The sequence below is a fragment of the Diabrotica virgifera genome, chromosome 7 (assembly GCF_917563875.1).
Source record: "Diabrotica virgifera virgifera chromosome 7, PGI_DIABVI_V3a".
In the NCBI taxonomy this organism is placed as follows: Eukaryota; Metazoa; Arthropoda; class Insecta; order Coleoptera; family Chrysomelidae; genus Diabrotica; species Diabrotica virgifera.
In genome coordinates this window covers 230,064,808-230,087,539 of record NC_065449.1, presented here as the reverse complement: position 1 = coordinate 230,087,539, position 22,732 = coordinate 230,064,808, and the positions used below count along the sequence as shown (strand labels likewise).

General features: G+C 34.7%; 1 protein-coding gene across 4 annotated transcripts in view; it reads left to right on the top strand.

The window, feature by feature from the left end:
* LOC114344168 (zinc finger protein 664-like) overlaps window positions 1-22,732 on the top strand; it is a 70,796-nt gene that overhangs the window by 28,800 nt on the left and 19,264 nt on the right. Inside the window, exons 4-5 of one of the 4 annotated variants that reach the window (XM_050655393.1) lie at window positions 4,569-5,206; window positions 5,291-5,792. The exons of 2 other annotated variants lie outside the window; for them this stretch is intronic. In XM_050655393.1, the coding sequence (XP_050511350.1) occupies window positions 4,569-5,206; window positions 5,291-5,686 (1,034 nt within the window). In that variant the 3' untranslated portion in view covers window positions 5,687-5,792. Of the gene's footprint in view, window positions 1-4,568; window positions 5,793-22,732 lie in introns of those variants that run through there. One more of the 4 variants, XM_050655392.1, reaches the window with a different exon arrangement.

The following is a 22,732-nucleotide window of genomic DNA, read 5'->3' as shown; positions in this document are numbered from 1 at the left end:
TCAATCTCATTGATCCATGTACCTCAAAATTCTTTTTATTATTTTTGGTACCACCTAGCTGAAATACTTATAGTCCATCCGCTATAACTGTTCCCATGCGGTACGATTCATTTTCAATCAAATTAAGTCAAAACAGAAAGTGAAACGTACGCCGATGTGTGTAGTATACAGTATACAAAATGTATATACACATCGACGTTCGTTTCAATTTATGTTTTGACTTAATTTGATTGAAAATGAATCGTACCGCATGGGAAAAGTTATAGCGGGCGGACTATAGCTATGTAATCAAATTAACTGGAATAGTGGTGCTGATTTTGGTTGTTTTTGCGTTTTGTGTATCACCGCAAATAATGATATACAGTATGTCCCTGTAAGTTGTATCCATATGGAAAACTTTATAAATATTATACGAGGTGTGTCAAAAAATATGAATTTTGCTCAAGAGTAAAGTAGCTTTATTTTTCACAATATTGAAAATTGTTATTAAGAAAAGTTGTTTGGAGTCAAGATCTATATTCTAGTATGCAACTACATTTTTCAAATAAAAAAAAAGTATTGAAATTTTTTTTAAAATTATTATGGATAACTAGTGTGACCAACTAGTCCGAAAAATCCGGGACATGGCCCGAATTCCGAAGTCGTGTCTAGGCGTCCCGGATAAGGCTTCCGGGCCATCCGAATTTTCAACGTTTTGCTAAAATTCTATTTTGAAATTTTGAATATGTTATTCGTCTAGGAACTCACATGATTTGAATTGGTGGGACGAAAAAAACCAATTGTGGCTTAATTCCATCAAAAATATCATGGGCAACATAAAAATGTTAAATACATAATCAATAAAATGATGATATTTATTAAAGTTCTATCGTTGATTGAAATATTAATATACATCAATCAACGGTTCTATATTAAAAAAAATTACCCGATTTTCATTGAGAAGTCCCGGATTTCAGGTATTTTTTCAACCTTGTCCCGAATTCGACTGAATTGGAGTCACACTATGGATAACCAACATTACAGTTGAGTCCGCGAGTCTTTACCCGTGCGTCATAATTTAAAGCATACGAAATAAGTCGGAAATCTATTTCACGTAACAACAACTGACAGAAAGTGGCTACTGTTCCGATTACGGGTTTTATTTTAAAATTTGACGTTATCAAATATATAGAATGTCAAATGTTAGTTTTGCTTCAAAATTTTTGTGCAGAATTACAGCTACATTTGAAGTAGCTTAATAAATTCTTTTATTATTATTGATTAATAGATATATAAACAATTTATAAAAAAATTTAATAACATATTTTATTTTTCTTATTTTATTCACTTTGACGGAAATCTAAACACAATCATTTCTTTACTGTGTGAATGACGTTAGCTTTGTATGTTTTAAATATTAATTGCCAATATATAATCATTTACCTTAAAATTTCAGAGCCCAATATAAAATTAGTTGTGAAAACAACTGTTTGTGTAATATAAAGAAACTTCAAAACGCAAAAATTAGACAAAAACCGCAAAAAATTCAACTGACTGACAGCCACAAAAATAAACAAAGCAGAAACGTCAAACAAATTTTGCTTAAAATATGAAAACATACCGAATCGTCTTTTTTTTGTACCTATCTCTTTTCAATGCACTGAGTCTAGATGGTTCATAAAAATAACATGTGTTTTTACTTAATAACAAACGGCAGCTGGTTTGTCATGAGTTTCATGCGTGGAAGAGAATGATGCTAGATAAAAAGTTTGTGTTCTATCTCGCCAGGTATTAATGACGCACGGGTAAAGACTCGCGGACTCAACTGTATATTCAGTTATTTCAATTAAAATAAATCTTTTATTACTAATTTTACGAAAAAAGTTATTCTTTATAAAGTGTTCTTCATTGTCGAAAACCTAAGAAATACCCACCTTATATCAAATTTTATCAATTTTATAGGAGGTATGTCAAAAAATATGAATTTCGCTCAAGAGTAAAATAATTTATTTTTCACAATATCGAAAATCGTTATTATGATAAGCTGTTTAGAATTAAAAATTATGTTTTAATATGTAATTACATCCTTCTAATCGAAATATTCTGAACTATAAAGGTACTTTACCTTTGATCTTATTTATCTTTTTTGACATACCTCGTATAAAGTTGATAAAATTTGATATAAGATGGTTGTATTTTAGGTTTTAGCCTATGCAGAACTTATTATTAAGAATCCTTTTTTTTTTCGTAAAATTAATAATAAAAGAGTTATCAGAATTGAAATAACTGAAAATAATGTTGGTTTTCCATAATTTTTCAAAAACATTTTTTTTCAATTAGAAGGGTGTAATTGCATATTATAATATAGTCCTTAATTCCAAACAATTTTTCATAATAGCAATTTTCAATATTGTGAAAAATAAAGCTACTTTACTCTTGAGCAAAATTCATATTTTTTGACACTCCTCGTATAATATTCATAAAATTTAATATCTGATGGTTGAATCTTGTGAATTTGATGGTTTTGGACCATGCAGAGCTTTTTATGAAGAATAATTTTTTTTCGTAAAATTAATAATAAAGTTTTCCTTATGGATACAACTAATATACATACTGTATATTAGAGATGTCCAACTGCTTATCAAAAATACACCAGTGGACCGAGTAAAATAGTATACCTATCTTGGAACAATAGTAAATGAACAATGGGATCACTCACAAGAAGTAAAATGTAGAATAGACAAGACTAAGAGTGCATTCAACAACATAGCCACACTCTTTGCAAGGCACAACCTTAATCTGGAAATAAAAGTAAGGCTCCCACCGATGTTATATCTTCACAATATTATACTACAGATTTGAATCCTGGACACTCACTGAAGCGATGGATACAAAACTTAAAGCCTTCGAGATGTGACTATACAGGCGAATCCTAACGATATCATGGACGGACAAGATAACCAATGAAACAGTACTATGAAGAATGGGGAAAAAAAGAGAGGTGATGTATACAATTAAAAGGAGAGTTAGAATATCTCGGACACATACTGAGAAACGGCATTAAATACAGATTACTGACGGCAAAGGATCTATCAAGGCAAAGTATTCGAAAAGAGAGGAATTGGGAGAAGAAAAATATGGTTAAACAACCTGAGGAAATGGTTCTCCAAAACAACTAATCTATTTAAAGCACCAGTTAATAAAATAACTATAGCCAGAATGATCGCCAATATTCAAAACGAATTTCGATTTAACCTTTCACTACACGCGCTGGCGTATTTTGTACGCCAGATATAAGAATTCTACTGCAAAAAATATATTTAAAAATTTAATTTTTGACCTTGTTTATCTCTCTAACCTATCACTGGAATGTGCTTTACAATTTGGTTTTAGTTTCGTTATAATCGGCGTTCTGGGAAGATCGTAATTTACAGTTGTTTCCGGTGGTGGACAATATACCCCACGATTTTATTAATATAAGTAGTAATATAAATGCATATTTCAATTGTTTTTTTAGTCATTATGGCACAAAATATATTTTTCTTTATAAACAATACTTTTTCTCCTGTAAAAAATCACATTTCAAAAAAAAATTATTATTAATTTTATTTATCATGGATTCCAGTCATTCCATGATTCCAGTTATAAATCCCAATTGGCTTATTGAGAAGGAACTCCAAGTATTCACTGATGCCGAATAAGGTTTATAACAAACAACTAAGTGTATTTTTTCAAAAGAAAAATAAACAAATCCGTTTTTTTAAAGGGTATTTTCTTAATCAAGTATATTCAAATGGGAAATAAGCCACAATTTTACCTAAAAATGATTTTATTAACGTTTCGATTTTATTATTTTATTATTTCGGTATTTTCTTGTGGCGTATAAAGTACGCCACGCGTGTAGTGATGTTCTAACTTGATGCGCGGGTAGTTAAAGGTTAATCGATCATCAAAACAAATTTTACCGATATTTCAGAATGAGTTACGAAAAATATCAAGAACTCTTATCTATTATAAAAACTGATCTAACAACACAAAGTACAACATGCTATGCTTTCTTTGAAAACTAATACCATTATTTATTATGATTTCTGACAGCAACACATTGAATTCAGCATCTACTAACATCTGCTTACATTAAAATAAAGACAACCTTTTTGGACGGCCCACGTCAATATTTTTCAGTTTGTTCCGTCCATTGTGGAAGCACTAACTATTACACTGGGTATCGAATCGCTACACTGCACTACGACGAACGGCAAAAGAATTCTCTTCCGAGATATCGGCGCGTTGCGGTGTGAAGCGACGTGCGACGTGCTCGTAAAGTACGCGCTGAGTCATTTGAATACACGAAAATATTAAAATTCCGATCGTCGTGGTCCGTTCCGTAGCGGGCTGTTCGGTATAAGTGGGCGCCGGCCTTAAAACTTGATGGTTTACACGATCAAACGCCTTTGTAAAGTCCGTATATACAGAATGAACTCAGTACTTTCCTCCAAAGATTCCAAAATAAAATCAGTGAATGTCAATAGATTTAGCTCAGTTGACCGTTGACAAATAAATCCCAATAAGTTGTTATTTTATTTTAGGGTTTCCCCAGACCGGAATGAACATCATGAAAACTGAACTTCCGTGCACTACCAAACAACAAATAGGTGTAAACACTGAAAAAACAACGTTACAAAATTTTATTTATAAATGTAAATTTTGTTTTGAACAATTTAACCAGGCAGGTTCTTTGAAACGACATATAAAGATGCACAGTGCAGAAAAGCATTACTACAAGTGTGAAATTTGTTTGAAGCAGTTTACACGGGCACACGATTTGAAACGTCATTTGAAATTGCACAGTGGTGAAACGCCTTACAAGTGTGAAATTTGTTTGAAGCACTTCACTCGGCCACAAGATTTGGAACGCCATTTGAGAGTGCACACTGGAGAAACGCCTTATAAGTGTGAAATTTGTTTTAAGAAGTTTACTTGGGCACAAGATTTGAAACGCCATTCGAAAGTGCACACTGGAGAAACGCCTTATAAGTGTGAAATTTGTTTTAAACAATTTAGTGATTCACGTAGTTTGAAAATACATTTGAGAGTGCATACTGGAGAAAAGCCTTATAAGTGTGAAATCTGTTTTAAACAGTTTACTCAAACAAGTAATTTGAAAATACATTTGAGAGTACACACTGGAGAAAAGCCTTACAAGTGTGAAATTTGTTTTAAGCAGGTTACTACAAAAGATCAATTGGAATGTCATTTGAGGGTGCATACTGAAGAAAAACCTCACAAGTGTGAAATTTGTTTTAAGCAGGTTGCTACAAAAGGTCAATTAAAATGTCATTTGATGGTGCACACTGGAGAGAAGCCTTACAAGTGTGAAATTTGTTTTAAGCAGTTTAGACATGCACATAATTTGAAAGGTCATTTGAGGGTGCATACTGAAGAAAAACGTCACAAGTGTGAAATTTGTTTTAAGCAGTTTAGTCACGCACAAAGTTTGAAAAGTCATTTGAGAGTGCACACTGGAGAAAAGCCTTTCAAGTGTGAAATTTGTTTAAAGCACTTTGCTCGAGCAGACGAATTGAAACGTCATTTGAGAGTGCACACTGGAGAAAAGCCTTACAAGTGCGTAATTTGTTCTAAGCAGTTTTCTCAGAAACATCATTTAAATGATCATTTAAAAGTGCACACTGCAGAAACGCCTTAGTGTGGAATTTTTTGATGGTTGTATTTTGGGTTTTAGACTATGCAGAACTTAATAATAAGTTAATAATAATAATAATAGAAACCTTCTCTAATGATATTAGTATGCACTTCGGTCTAGACAAGTGCCGTATCTTAAATATAGTCAGAGGACAGGTTCAGCCCGGTGGTTTCGATATGCAAAATGGCCAGAACATCGAGGCCATGGGTGAAAATGATATGTATAAATATCTCGGTGTAAAGCAAGCGCGGAAAATTGACCATAAACAAATGAAAACCGAACTAACTTCTGAATTTGTACGAAGGGTAAGACAGCTTAATCGGTCATATCTCAATAGTAAAAATTTGTTTAAGGCATTAAATACGTACGCCTTTTCCGCGCTTAGCTACTCATTTGGTATTATCAAATGGTCAAAAACCGATATAGAAAGTCTTCAGCGGAAAGTAAGAACACTTCTCACAAAGGCACACAACCATCATCCTCGCAGTGCAGTAGAGAGAACAACATTACCGCGGTATCTAGGAGGAAGAGGACTCATGGACATAGGTGAGCAATTGGATAAACAATTGGCTAACTTAAGAACTTATTTTCAGGCACAGGCTGATTCATGTACTTTACATCGTGCAATCTGCGCAGTAGATGACTCAACGCCGCTTAAACTGAGGGAACAAGAAATGCGCATAAACCACCTATCTAAGGACGAAAAAATGCGCACCTGGATGGGTAAACCACTGCATGGACGGCATCTCAATGAGGTCAATCAAGAATATGTCGACAGTAGAGCGTCGAACTATTGGTTGGTATCAGGAAAGATGTTTCCCGAGACAGAAGGTTTCCTACTTGCCATTCAGGATCAGGTTATTCCAACTAGAAATTACCTGAAGTACATTGTGAAAGATCCTCAAGTCCAAAACGACAAATGCCGATATGGATGTCAAGCCCAGGAATCCATCCAACATCTTACCGGGGGCTGCCAGGCGTTTGTCGGAACTGATTATAAAGAACGCCACGACTCAGTAGGAAAGATTCTTCACCAAGAACTAGCTAGCAAACTTGGATTTCTCCAAACCGACCATCTCCCTTATTATCAATACGTCCCTGATAGAATGCTTGAAAATGACAACTACAAGCTATACTGGGATCGCACTGTGCTCACAGACCAAACAGTGGCACACAATAGACCGGATCTCATACTAGTTAATAAACTTACTAGGCAAACAACATTAATAGAGGTGGCGATACCTAACAACAATAATCTGCGTGTTAAGCACAACGAAAAGATCGCCAAGTATAGAGATCTCGAAATACAAATAAGGAGACAATGGAGAATGGAAAGTACCCAGACAATACCTATTATTCTTTCTACTACTGGAGTCATTCCGAAGAACCTCATAGAAAATATCAAAAAGCTGGGTCTAAATGAACATCTTTACAAGACTATGCAGAAAGCTGTGCTACTCTCGACTTCCAGATGCGTACGAAAATTTTTGGGAGATACTCCGGCATACCAAGTCACCTAGGGCTCGATAACACGGAAAGAGTCCCACCAGAGCTCAATCCTTTTGATACCCTAGGTATCTGGGATGAGTGAATTTTCCCCGTTAGAGGGAGTGTGGGCCGTATGGCTAAATCTGGATAATAATAAATATAGTCAGAGGAAAATATAGTCATAGTATAGTATATATTTTAAATATAGTCAGAGGAAAAGTACAGACTGGAGGATTCGATATGCAAAATGGCCAGAACATCGAGGCCATGGGTGAAAACGATATGTATAAATATCTTGGAGTAAAGCAAGCGCGGAAAATTGACCATAAACAAATGAAAACAGAGATAACTACTGAGTTTATACGAAGGGTAAAACAGCTGCTTCGCTCACACCTTAACAGTAGAAATTTGTTTAAGGCACTAAACACCTACGCATGTTCCGCGCTTAGCTACTCATTTGGTATTGTTAAGTGGACAAAAACAGATATAGAAACTCTACAGCGAAAAGTACGAACACACCTCACAAAGGCACAAAAACACCATCCTAAAAGTGCAGTAGAAAGAACAAAATTACCACGGAATCTAGGAGGAAGAGGACTTATGGATATAGGTGAGCAATTAGATAAACAAATTGCTAATTTAAGAACTTATTTTCAGATGCAGGCTGAGACATCTACTCTACATCGCGCTATCTGCGCAGTAGATGACACAACACCGATCAAACTGAGGGAACCAGAAATGCGCATAAACCACCTTACTAAGGACGAAAAAGTGCGCGCCTGGATGGGTAAACCTCTGCACGGGCGACATCCCAATGAGGTCAGCCAAGATTATGTCGACAATATAGCGTCGAACTACTGGTTGACATCAGGAAAGATGTTCTCTGAAACGGAGGGTTCATTACTGCCCATTCAGGATCAGGTTATACCAACCAGAAATTACCTGAAATATATCATCAAAGACCCTCATGTTCAAAACGACAGATGCCGATATGGATGTCAAGCCCAAGAAACCATCCAACATCTTACAGGGGGCTGCCAGGCATTTGCTGCAACTGAGTACAAGGAACGGCATGACGCAGTGGGAAAAATCCTTCATCAGGAGATAGCTGTCAAGCTGGGACTTCTCCAAACCGACCATCTCCCATTTTATCAATACGTCCCTGAGAGTATGCTTGAGGATGGCACCTATAAGCTATACTGGGACCGCACTGTGCTCACAGACCAAACAGTGGCGCATAATAGACCAGACCTCGTATTAGTCAATAAATTAACGAGACAAACAACCCTCATTGATATGGCGATTCCTAACAACAATAATCTACGTACTAAATTTACTGAAAAGATCGCCAAGTACAGAGATCTGGAAATTCACATACGGAGACAATGGAGAATGCAAAGTACCCAGACGATACCGATTATTATGTCTACTACTGGAGTCATTCCGAAGACCCTCCTCGAAAGCATAAAAAAGCTGGGTCTTAATGAACATCTTTATAAGACCATGCAGAAAGCAGTACTACTCGCAACGGCCAGATGTGTACGAACATTTTTGGGAGATACACCTGCATACCAAGTTACCTAGGGCTCGATAACACGGAAATAGTCCCACCAGAGCTCAATCCTTTTGATACCGTAGGTATCTGGGATGAGTCAATTTTCCCCTTAGAGGGAGTGTGAGCCGTATGGCTAAATCTGGATAATAATAACTTAATAATAAGAATCACTTTTTTCGTAAAATTAAAAATAAAAGAGTTATCAGAATTGAAATAACTGAAAATGTTGATTTTCCATAATTTTTCAAAAAAAAAATTTTCAATTAAAAGGGTGTAATTGCATATTAGAATATAGTCCTTAATTCCAAACAACTTTTCATAATAGCAATTTTCAATATTGTGAAAAATAAAGCTACTTTACTATTGAGCAAAATTCATATTTTTTGACACTCCTCGTATAATATTCATAAAATTTAATATCTGATTGTTGAATCGTAGGTTTTGGACCATGCAGAGCTTTTTATGAAGAATAACATTTTTTCGTAAAATTAATAATAAAGAAGTTTTCCTTATGGATACAACTAATATACATACATACTGTATATTAGAGATGTCCAACTGCTTATCAAAAATACACCAGTGGACCGAGTAAAATAGTATACCTATCTTTGACCAATAGTAAATGAACGATGGGTTCACTCACAAGAAGTAAAATGTAGAATAGACAAGGCTAAGAGTGCATTCAACAACATAGCCACACTCTTTACAAGGCATAACCTTAATCTGGAAATAAAAGTAAGGCTCCTACTGATGTTATATCTTCACAATATTATACTACTAAGACAAGTAGTAACTGACTTCCAAGCAATATCAGAAAGACTGTGCTATTTAAGATTTCGCGAGAAGTATAGAAAAATTAGCATAATAAATGCACATGTTCCTACAGAAGAGAAAGACATGGAAACAAAAAATGAGTTCTATGAACAACTCGGAGAGCTAATTGGGAAAATACCAAATTATGATATAAAAATGATTGTGGGAAATATGAATGCGAAAGTAGGAAGAGAAGAAATTTATATGAATATAACAGGAGGTAAAAGCCTACATAAAGAAAGTAATGACAATGGCAAAAAACTAATAGAACTTTCAATGGAACATAACCTTAAGATAGTAAGTACACAATTTGATCATAAAGATATACACAAAATAACCTGGATCTCTCCTGATGGGAAAACGAGAAACCAAATAGACCATATCCTCATTGAAAGAAAACTCAACAGATCTGTGACTGATTGTAGAAGTTACAGAGGAGCAGACGCGGATAGCGATCATATATTGACAATAGTCAAACTTAAGCAAGAAATTCCCAAGCTACCAAGAAAAGGAACACAACGGAAAAAATGTCAATTAGAGCGACTCCAAGATAAAGAGGTAGCAAAACATACATTGGGCAAACACATCAATATATACATAGAAGGATGGTTGCACACAAACATAGTGTACAAACCAACAAAGTAAACACTACAGCATTAGCCAAGCATTCCATAGAAAATAACCATGCTTTTGATTTTGAAAATGTACAAATTTTAGAAAAAGAACAAAACTACAACAAAAGATGTATATTGGAGATGATTCATGTAAAGAAAGACCAAAATTGCATAAATAATAAAACTGACATCAAGGATCTCTCCAATGTATATCATAATTTAATAAATCGATTTAATTTTTATAAATGTGCAATTTGGCAAATATTTTAAATACGGCCCTTAACGGACGTCAATTCTGTCATATGGTTTCAAGAGTCAAGCTCGCATTCCACAACAAAACGCCAAGCCAACAAGTGCAATGTAAATTTTAGTCTTTTGTTTTGTTTTATGTAATGTTTATAATTATTCATTAAAGTGCTTATTGAAAATGGCAATTAGCCGAAACGTTTAAGCCATAACAAAGTGTTTTATTTTTATCAGACCGAAAACCCAGGAATTAAAAAGTTTCTATTTATATATATATATATATATATATATATATATATATATATATATATATATATATATATATATTGATGTGATCTTGATTATTGATATGAGATAATATTCTTATATGTCACTTAATTTAATCAATGTATTAATACTAATCTAATTAATTAACCAGATCACATATCAATATGTTTTCAATCTCAGGGCGAATTATAAATTAATTACTTACTTTCGTGGCTTCTAAATATTTCTTAATGGTTCCTAATCGGGATAGAAAAGAAAAGAGTAAAACAATACACACATATGGGTTACAATTATAATCAAAATATTTTTTTATTTTATTTAAAAGGCAATCAATGCTTAATATTTGCTATTTCTTATTATTCTTAAACATAACATTTACAAATGGGAATCTTATTTCCTTTTGGTTTTCAATTTAAAGTTTTTATTAACATTTAACTATTAGGAGTTATTAGCAACAACTCTATTTAAGTTTGATGAAGCTTTTCTGATATTATTGATTATGTTATTCAATTTTTTATGTGGAATTTAATACGAAAAACCCATACATTCATGTCCAAACAAATGAGACTGACCTTTTCCTGGTGAACTGAGAATGTCCTCACACAAGACCCGTTTCCTGCTATCCTTGGCTGCGATCAAACCTCGTCCTGGCTTCCAGTAATGTTCTCCTTTGAAAAAATAGCTCTCGTTCCTGCTTCTGTCGTGATGCTGTGTTCTACCTTTTTCGAAACTGCTATCAGCTACCGGGACACTCTTGGCTCAAGGAGGTTCTTTTACTCTCGACCTGGCCTACCTCTCGTTCCACGCTAGATACTCCACACTCACGGAACTACACCGGCTTTCTCACTCTCCGTACACTACCGTCTACTACTCGACTTCACTTCTCGACAGCTCAAAACATTCTGATCTCCTTTTGTCATTCATTCACCTACTTTCTAAATATCCCTTCCAGATTCACAAATCAATCTTCCACCACCAACTCTCATTCGCAGTATTCCTCAAAACCAATTTTTAATCTTTCTAAATATGCTTAATGGATTTCAAAAGAAAATATTTAATTCCCATTCTAAAATTACTTTCTACTATTTACAAAATTTAATTACCTATTATCTCTTTCAACTGAGTCTTATTTAGCATAGGCTAATGTAAAAAATAAAAGTAAAACTTCTTGGCAAATCATAAATGAACTTACACAACATAAAAAAACAAAAAATGATCAGCCATATTTTGAGAATACTCTTATAGGTGCAAATTTATTTAATCGTTACTTTAATGAAAAAGCTTGTACATTAATAGCTAATGAACTTCCACATCAAGATACGTATAAATGCGACATTCCGCACAATAAAAACACCTTTATTTTTAAGCAAATAACTTATGAATTACTTTCAGAAATAATGCAAAAAATTGAATCGAAAAAGAGTTCAGGATATGATGAAGTATCCATGTACTTGCTAAAAAAATGTTTTCCTCATATTTGTAAACCTCTTAGACATATAATAAATTTTTCGCTTCAAACTGGGAGCTTTCCTACCAACCTGAAATTTGCGATTATTAAACCCTGCCTAAAAAAGGGTGATATCGATTATTTTGATAATTATAGACCAATTAGTCTGCTTAGCTCATTTTCAAAATTTTTTGAATTGGTTGTCCATGATCAACTGTTTCAGTTTTTCCTTAAAGAAGAATTATTCAGCCATAGCCAGCACGGTTTCTTTAAAGGTAGGTGCACCGAGACTGCTCTATTTGAATTAACTAATGAGATATATAATTGTTTGGATGCTGGGAATGTCTCATGTGGGATTTTTCTGGATTTAAGCAGGGCCTTTGACTGCGTTGATTTTGATGTTTTATTTGTGAAGCTTGAACACTACGGGGTTAGAGGTGTGGAGTTAAATTGGTTAAAGAGCTACATTACTGGACGTGCACATGCACTAAAAATTAAGGACAAAACAATGCAATATGTGCGGTCAGAGCCTCTGGCAGTGTCTAGGGGTGTTCCACAGGGAAGTGTTTTGGGACCGCTAATATTTATTATCTACTTAAATGATTTGGCATCAGTTGCTAAAACTAAGGAATTAATTATTAACTATGCAGATGACAGTACACTGTTGGTTTCTGCCCGAAATTTACCTGAACTAGTTCTGGCAGGTAACTATTTGATGTCAGAAGTAGAAAACTGGTTTTTGAATTCAAGACTAGTTTTAAATCCTGATAAGACTAAAGCTGTATTCTTTAAAACAAACCGAGGTCCAGACACACCTGACAATATTAACCTAAATCAACATTTGATACCCTTTTCTGAGTATGTCAAATGCTTAGGGGTTTGGATTGACCAAAACTTAGATTTCACATATCATATCGAGAATCTATGCAAAGAACTAAGCCGAGCTTGCTATGGTTTGAGAATTCTTGTAAAAAATGTTAACATCAATGTAGTAAAGTCATTTTATTTTTCTAATTTTTATTCGAGAGCTCGATATAATATCATAGTATGGGGAGGTAGTAGTTCTTTTAACGAAGTTTTTATAATACAAAAAAAAGCAGTACGCGTCATGAAGCAGTTAAAATACTCTGAATCATGTAGGAGCCATTTCAAATCGCTAAAGTTACTAACTATACCAGCTCTATATATATACGAGTGTCTCAAACTTGTATATACCAACAAGCAGTACTTTCAGCCATTTAACATATCTCACAACTTTGATACCAGAAACAAGTTCAACTACAATATTCCTTACCATAGGCTCACATTACTGGAAAAAGGAGCTTTATATGCAGGTATACAATTCTACAACCACCTGCCTCTACACTTGAAGATATCTGATGACATCTCCATGATAAAAAGGGAAATTGTAAGCTTTTTGTGCAAATTAGAACCGTATACAATAAACGATTTTATGAATAGTACATGGAACTAACATATCTAAATGTACCTATATAAACTTATGTAAGTAGTGCACTTGCTAATTATTGTTTTTTACTTTTATGTATGTCATAATTTGAAACTTGTATCTTCGACTGGCTTTTTACATTTCTTTCTTGTAAAGTTTATGTATTTAAGTGTAATAAATTTTATTATTATTATTATTATTATTAATGATCGAAACCTTCCGCGAAAAACGATAATGAACTATCATCTATTTCACTGAGTTTTATTTAGCATAGGATAATGATCGACCTTCCGCGAAGAACGATAATGGTACGCGTCATTCACTTTGTTTATTCTAAGCACATTGTCCCGAGTCTCGTACGCTTATTCTAATCACTTCTTAAAATTAAATATAACAATTTGTTGTATACAGGTTGTTCTAAATTTATATGCCCGTGGTTGAGAAAATTGAAAATATTTTATATTAAAGTGAATTTTGTTTATAATTATCAAATTTTAATTTTTATATCAAATAGAAATATAACAAATCCCCGCCTTGTATTCGATAAAATTTATCTGCATTTTTAAATAAATTTTCTCGAGGCAAAACCAACTCCCTGTATATTTCCTTACTTTAATCTATGTCTTATACCCTAACTTACTATCTACTTCATGTAATTCTGTCTTTTATTCGTGATATTTGTATACATCGTGAATATTATAAATTCCTCGGATCTTTTCCGAGTTCCTGTGCCTCAACTCATAACTATTTATCCCATTTTCATTATTCACGATGTACGGGCCTTCGAAAACAGGCATCAACTTTGCGCAAATGCCACCAGGAAGATTTGATACTCTTAATGCCCTCACGAGTACTTTTTCACCCTTTTGGAAAGTCACTGGTCTTCTTTTTCTATTTTGTTCCTGTCTTTGGATATATTTTTCGTTGCTTCGCCGTAATCTTCTCTGTACGGTTTCAATCACCTGTTGATATTCTTTTGGCTCTTGGTCTTCCCATGGCCTTATCGGCAGTACACCCTTCATGATGTATTCTGGGGTCTCTTTTGTTACTGTGCTCGGAATTGTATTTAGATACCTTTCTATTTCCGCCATTTTCCTGTCCCAGTGGCGATGTTGACCATCTGTTGCAATGCGAAGAAATTTCGTCACTTCCTGTATGAATCGTTCCGAAGGATTACTCTGTGGATGCCTGATGCTGACAAAATTTGTCTCTATTCCTCGTTCTCGAAGTTGTCCTTTGAAACGATCATTTCGGAAATACGTTGCATTGTCCAGTAGGATCTTTTTTGGTGTTCCTACTATGGCTATAAAATTGTCGATTTTTCTTAATATTTCCTCCCCCTTTGTGGTGCGGCAACTATATAATTTTACGTATTTTGAAAACACATCCACCATTACCAGAATATGTTTGTTCCTTTTAGTGGTCATAATTAGATCGCTTAACATATCGATTGCTACAATGTCTAGTTTGTTTCGGGCTTCAATATTTTTGGCAACATTTTCGTTTTTGAAATTCCGACTCTTATATTTTTGACATACATCGCACTTCTGGGTAATTTCCTTTGCAATGCGGTAATCCTGTCGGCTGATGTAATTTTCCCTAAAAACGAGCCAAACTTTTCTGCTACCGATATGCCCATTGTCCTCATGTAATTTCTTTATTATCTTTTCGGCCAATGTCTGTGTCACTAAATATAGTTCCTTTCCGTCTATTCTCTTAAAATATATGTAATTTTCTACTTCCGCTCTTCTTTTCTCTCTTTCCTCTAGGTCTTCTTGGTTTGTCCTTATCTCATTTAACGAATATATCCCTTCTTCTTGTATTAATCTATTTAGTCCCACCTGTAGAGTAATTGTTTCCTTTTTTCCCGTGTCCTCATCCCGTGTTAGAACGTCGGCTATTATGTTGTCTTTTCCTTTTATATATCGGAACTCAAAATCATACTCCTGTAATAATAGAATGCCTCTATGTATTCTATTATTTACTAATCTATTCTTCATGATATGTACTAAAGCTGCATGGTCTGTTTCGATTGTGAATTTTGCTCCCAATAAGTAAAACCTCAATTTGTTTACGCAATATAGTACACTGGCAAACTCCAATTCTGTAACACTATATTTTCTCTCATGTGTTTTAGTCACTCGCGATATAAAACATATCGGCACTTCTTGGTCGTTTTGTATTTGAGACAGAACTCCTGCAAATTTTTGTATGGACGCATCAGTTCGGAGTATAAAAGGTAAATTGTAAATGGGGTGGTATATTTTCGTTCCTTTTGCGAATTCTCGTTTTAATGTTTCGAAAGCTTCCTCCTGTTCTTCTTTCCAATTCCATTTTATTCCTTTTTTAAGCAACTTTATCAGAGGGATTTCCTTTTGGCTCAAATCGGGAATCAGTTTTTTAAAATAATTAATCGTGCCAAGAAAACCTCTCAATGTTTTCAAATTCGTTGGTCTTGGGTATTCATCTATGAGCTTGACTCTGTCTTCGGCTAATCTTACTGTTTTGGTGTCCAATTGAAAACCCAAATAAATGACTTCTTTTTGAAAAAATTGACATTTTTCAATGTTTAATTTCAATCCCGCTGTGTCCAATTCTTCCAGAATTATTTCTATGTGTTTCAGATGACTCTGAGTATCTTGTGAAAAAATTAATAAATCATCGATATAATGAACTATGAAATCTTCGTGGCGATTCAAAATGGTATGTAGATCTCGGACGAGTGCAGCACAAGCACTCTGCAATCCAAACGGCACTACCTTAAACCGGTAGACAATACCATCAATAGAAAAAGCGGTGTAGTTTCTACACTTTTCAGCTAACGGTATCAACCAAAAACTGTGTTTTAAGTCAATTTTCGAAAATATGTGTGACCCCGTGATTCTTCCAAAAATGGCCTCGATGTTTAGAGGTGATTCATATTGTGATACAGTGTGCTGGTTGATATTCCTGGCATCTAAACATAATCTCAATTCTCCACTGCTTTTCTTTACTATCACAATCGGGTTAACATACGGTGAATCACATCTTTCGATGATTTGATCTTCCAACATTTTATTTATTTCTTCTTTCACCTCTTGTCGATACTTGTATGGAATCGGGTAAGTCTTTGATCGAAAATTTCCCAAGTTTTTCACCTCAAATGAATGTTCGTACTTTTTAGCCACTCTGTTTTCCTCATTGATCAAATTTTCGTAGTTTCTTAACATCAACCGCAATTCTTTTTCTTTCCCTTCTCCACATATCAATTTTCTGTCTTTTTTCTCAGATTCTTCACACATGTTTACCGTGCATTCTGCATCCTCGTTTGCATATACCTCCTCTTCAAATACCACTGTTTCAATCATATTCTTTTCACTTTCATTTTTTAGCTTTATTTCTTCTTCTCCTGAGCCCGTCTCTTCTTTTGAGGAATCCCAGGTTTCCTTTGTTTCTGATACTCTCAAATTTTCTTCTTCTGGGCTCAACTCTTCTTTTGAGGAGCCACAGGTTTCATTTTCTTTTATCTTTTTCTGACCTTTTCTCCTTTTTTTTCTTTGTCCTTGCTTCGCTGCCAAATTCATTTCCACTGTTTGTTCTTTACCTGATTCGTCCGTATTTTGTTTCTCATGTTCCTTGTCCTGTTCTTTTTCTTCTGTTAGTTTCATCGTATTATTTTTAAAATCTATCACTACATGTTTTTCTGCCAATTCGTCCACTCCTACTATCATGTCATGTGACATGTTTGGCATTATTACACATTGTAGTGCATACATATTCTTGCCCAGTCGTACCATTACTCGTATGCCTTCATTTATAGTTGCCAATGTCCGTTTGTTTGCGCCCACTAAATTTACCCTAGGTATTTTATAAATTAAATTTGTTAAGTTAACTTCTTCTATTAGTTTTCTGTTGACCAATGTTATTTCAGATCCAGTGTCTATCATAATTTTAATTGGTTTCTCGTTGATAAATCCATCCACAAATTTTAAATTAACTCCATTTTTCTTTTCGTTGTTTCCTGCCAATTTAATAAACTCCTTGGGGTGACAAAAGATTCCTGTTTGATTTTTGGTTTTTAGTGAGCGCCGTCGTGAAAAGACGCCGGTTGCTCATCGTTGTTTATATTTTCGTCATAATGTCTCTCTCCGTCATATTCATCTGTCTGGGTATTATTTACTTCCCTTCTATTTTCTCTTGGTCTGTCGGATCTGTTTCGGTTTTCTCGATATCCCTGTTCATTTTGTCTACCATTATTTCTGTTTTCTTGATTTGAGCGTGTGGTGTTTCTATTCTGGTATTCTCGATTTCTGTCCTCATTCCATTGCCTATTTCTTTGTTCATAATTTCCTCTTCCGTTGTCTCTATTTTCGTTTCCCTTCTGGGATTAAAATCTCGTCTTGTATAGTCCCTCCTATTTTGATTTCTACCTCTGTAATCTTGTGTTTCTCGGGGCCTGTAATCTTCTCGCGACCTTCTTGATTTTCTTTCTCTTAGACGTGATTCTCTTATTTGTAGGAATTGGCATAAACTATCTATGTCTTTGTAATTTTGCAATGTGATATGGTCTTCCAGCGTTTCCTCGAAATGTCTTGCAATCAGTTCGACTAATTGTTCCGATGAGTAATTATTATATTGTAAATGTTTTGCATTATTGTAAATTTGCAAAGCATATGTCCTTTCTGATACACCCATCCTATCATTGTATTTCCCATTTTGCAATTCCTTGTTAATTTCCAATTGTTGGACCTTTCCCCAGAAATAATTCAAAAATTTTTGTTCAAATTGTTGCCAATTGCCGAATTCTTCTTCTTTACTATCGAACCATAGGCTTGCTTCATATTTGAGATGGTTTCTGATAGTTTCTTTTGCTGTATCGAAATTTCCGATGTGTTGTATTTTCTTTTTCAGGCTATTTATGAACGGCACTGGGTGTAATCTTCTTACATCCCCGCCAAACCTTATCTTCACGTCATCTGTGCTATGTATAACCATTTCTCTTCTTTCTCCGACATTTTGTTGCGTCCGGTTTTCGGTGACTTGTTTTTCTATTTCTGTGATTCTTTTTTCCACTTCTTCTCTGTCTACTTGAATAGCATTTTCCAACTTATTTTCCAAATTTTCTAGTTCCTTTTTCTGGCCATTCGTTAACTCCTTTATTTTATCTTGAATTTTCATTTCATACTTTTCTATGCGTTCCTCCATTTTCTTGTTGTTCTCTTCTATGGCTTGTTTTGTTTCCTTCTGATTTTCTTGCATTATTCTTTTTGTTTCATCCATTTTTTGATCCAATTTTTGTTGTGTTTCATCCATTTTTTGTTGTGTTTCATCCATTTTTTGTTGTGTTTCATCCATTTTTTGACTGCGTAATTGGATATAATACTATTGATGACAGGATAATATCCGTTAAAATGAGAATATCCACCAATACCCTACACCTTGTCCAGGTATACGCTCCTACAACAGCTGCACAAGAAGAAGACATCAACAGGTTCTATGGTTGTTTAGAAGAAACTGTTCGCGCTATTCCGAATCGTGAACTCGTCATAATTTTAGGAGATTTTAACGCCAAAGTGGGGTCATCTAATGAAAATATTGAAGGAGTGCTGGGCAAAAATGGACTAGGACAGAGAAATGAGAATGGTGACCGTCTAGTGGAGTTCTGTGTAGAACAACATCTTACAATTACAAACACATTATACCAACATCATCCACGGAGATTATACACATGGCGCAGCCCAGATGGACGAACAAGGAATCAAATAGACTACATCCTAATAAGATCAAGATGGAAATCGTCGTCCATCAACTGTAAAACATATCCTGGCGCAGACTGTGGAAGCGATCATCAACTCTTGGTATTGAACGTTCGACTTCGTTTTAAAGTCCCCAAAAGAAGACCCCAGAGAAAAGTCATGTTTCTAAGTCCATCAAAAATCAATGACTTCCGACAAAACCTAGAAGATGCTCTTTCTTTAGACCAAGTAGATAATGACCCTGAGAGCACTTGGATCTATCTCAAAGATAAGGTAATCGAGGCTGCAAAAGACTGTGAGGCAGCGGTTTCCACTGGCCGTAAGCCATGGATATCCGATAATACGTGGACTGTGATTCAACGCAGAAAAGCACATAAAACTAGATACGGAACAAACGATGAATACAGAGCGTTATCGAGAGAAATCAGAAAACAGTGCCGCAAAGATAAAGCTGATTACATCTCTCAAATATGCAGAGAGATAGAGGAACATGGCTGTCGAAATGAACCGAGTGACTTATTCCAGAAGATCAAACTCCTTACCAGAGAGTTTAAACCTCAAACGTGGTCTGTAATAGATAAGGAAGGTAATTTAAAGACCGATACTGATGAAATATTGGAAACATGGCGAAACTACTGTGGAGAGCTATATAAAAATAACGAGGTATCAGCAGAAAATCAGTGGCCTTCTGACTACCCTAGAGAACCTACTGTCTTACTCGCTGAAGTCAAAGATGCAATTAAATCACTGAAGGGAAATAAATCCCCAGGCATTGATTCAATACCATGTGAAATACTACAGTTACTAGGTGACAAAGGATTACATATCATCCATTCTATCTGTGTCGCTGTTTGGAATTCAGGAAAATGGCCATCTGATTGGTGTACCTCAATTTATATCCCACTACACAAAAAAGGAACTACTACCAGATGTGAAAACTACCGCACACTGTCACTAATAACACATGCTAGTAAAATCTTGTTGCATATCATCAAAAACAGATTAAAAACCTATCTACATTACCAAATACCTCAGGAACAAGCGGGGTTTGTAAAGGGTAAAGGTACAAGGGAACAAATCCTGAACCTGAGACAACTCATTGAAAAGTCTAGAGAATTTCAAGTACCTATGATTATATGCTTCGTTGACTACCAAAAGGCATTTGATTGTGTAAGCTGGATAAATCTGTGGTCAATTTTAATAGAAATGGGCGCACCAATGCACCTGGTGACACTTATTAAAAATCTATACCAGTCTAATATAGCGACAGTACGACTAGATCAGAAGTTCTCAAACCAATTCAAGACCGAGAGAGGTGTTAGACAAGGATGCGTGTTGTCACCTGACTTATTTAACATTTATGGTGAACATGTCATGAGGATGGTTTTAGAAGGATGGGCCGGTGGAGTAACAGTAGCTGGTAAGAAAATCTCCAATTTAAGATTTGCTGATGACACTACACTTATAGCAGCAAATGAGCAAGAAATGTTTGATCTTCTGCGAAGAGTTGAGTACGAAAGCAATAGAGTTGGTCTGAAAATCAATAAAGCTAAGACAAAAATAATGGTGGTCGACAGATTTGACACTATTCAACTGACTAACATATTACAGGAATACCAGATAGTAAACACCTTTGTCTATCTCGGGTCTAGTATAACTAACGATGGTAACTGTGAAGCAGAAGTTCGGAGACGTATTGGTATGGCAAAAAGTGCGATGAGTCGCCTAACTAAAGTTTGGAAAGACAGATCTATCTCTCAAAATATCAAGATGAGACTGGTGAATGCCCTTGTATTCTCAATATTTCTATACGGAGCAGAGACTTGGACTCTTCGCGCATGCGAGCGCCAAAAAATTGATGCCTTTGAGATGTGGTGCTGGAGAAGAATGCTGCGCATACCTTGGACAGCTCATAGGACAAACGTTTCCATTCTAAACCAACTCAATATTAAAAAAAGGCTGTCCACAATATGTCTGCAACGAATTCTGCAATTCTTTGGTCACGTAGTTCGCAGAGGTGACGACAGTTTGGAGAGATTAATTGTTTCTGGAAACGTTCCGGGGAGAAGATCAAGAGGACGATCACCAACTAGATGGTCTGACCAAATAAAGCATTCAGCTGGAAACTCATTCTGCGCAGCTCTTAGAGCAGCTGAAGATAGAGACCAATGGAGAAACATTGTTAGGAATATTGGAAGAAATCACGATCCTCAGTAATGGGGAAACGACAGGAGAGAGATCCATTTTTTGTTGTGTTTCATCCATTTTTTGATCCACTTGATCCATTTTCTTTGATGTTTCTTCCTGATTTTTATCCATTGTCCTTTTTGCTTCATCCATTGCTTGTTTTGTTTCTCTTTGATTGTCATCCAGTTTTTGTGACTGGAGTTGCATCAGTTGTAATAGTTTATCTATTCCTGATAATTCTTGCTGTTCTGATGCCATGATTGTCGTGTCTAAAATATCTTCTTGGTCTGAATGTTCTTTTTGTTTTTTGTTGTCCTTGCTTTGGCTTCTTGTCACAGACATTTGTTTTCAAGAAGTATTATCCCCGTCAAATATGAAATTTTACTAGTATGTTACCAAGACGACTTTTTTTTACCCAAATATTATAAATTGTCAATAAATATATCAAATTTAAAAATCGTAAAAATAAAATATTAAATCAGTTATGTAAAATTTGTACCTAAAGAGATCTAAAATTTTATGTTATCAAATGTAAGTATCTCACTTTTTACCACAGGCATATAAATTTTCAAATACCGGCTTTACTCTTTCTATCCTTCAAATTTGCCACTAGAAATACTTTTCAATGCTTTCCACGTTGGACGACAGTTGATGTGATCTTGATTATTGATATGAGATAATATTCTTATATGTCACTTAATTTAATCAATGTATTAATACTAATCTAATTAATTAACCAGATTACATATCAATATGTTTTCAATCTCAGGGCGAATTATAAATTAATTACTTACTTTCGTGGCTTCTAAATATTTCTTAATGGTTCCTAATCGGGATAGAAAAGAAAAGAGTAAAACAATACACACATATGGGTTACAATTATAATCAAAATATTTTTTTATTTTATTTAAAAGGCAATCAATGCTTAATATTGGCTATTTCTTATTATTCTTAAACATAACATTTACAAATGGGAATCTTATTTCCTTTTGGTTTTCAATTGAAAGTTTTTATTAACATTTAACTATTAGGAGTTATTAGCAACAACTCTATTTAAGTTTGATGAAGCTTTTCTGATATTATTGATTATGTTATTCAATTTTTTATGTGGAATTTAATACGAAAAACCCATACATTCATGTCCAAACAAATGAGACTGACCTTTTCCTGGTGAACTGAGAATGTCCTCACACAAGACCCGTTTCCTGCTACCCTTGGCTGCGATCAAACCTCGTCCTGGCTTCCAGTAA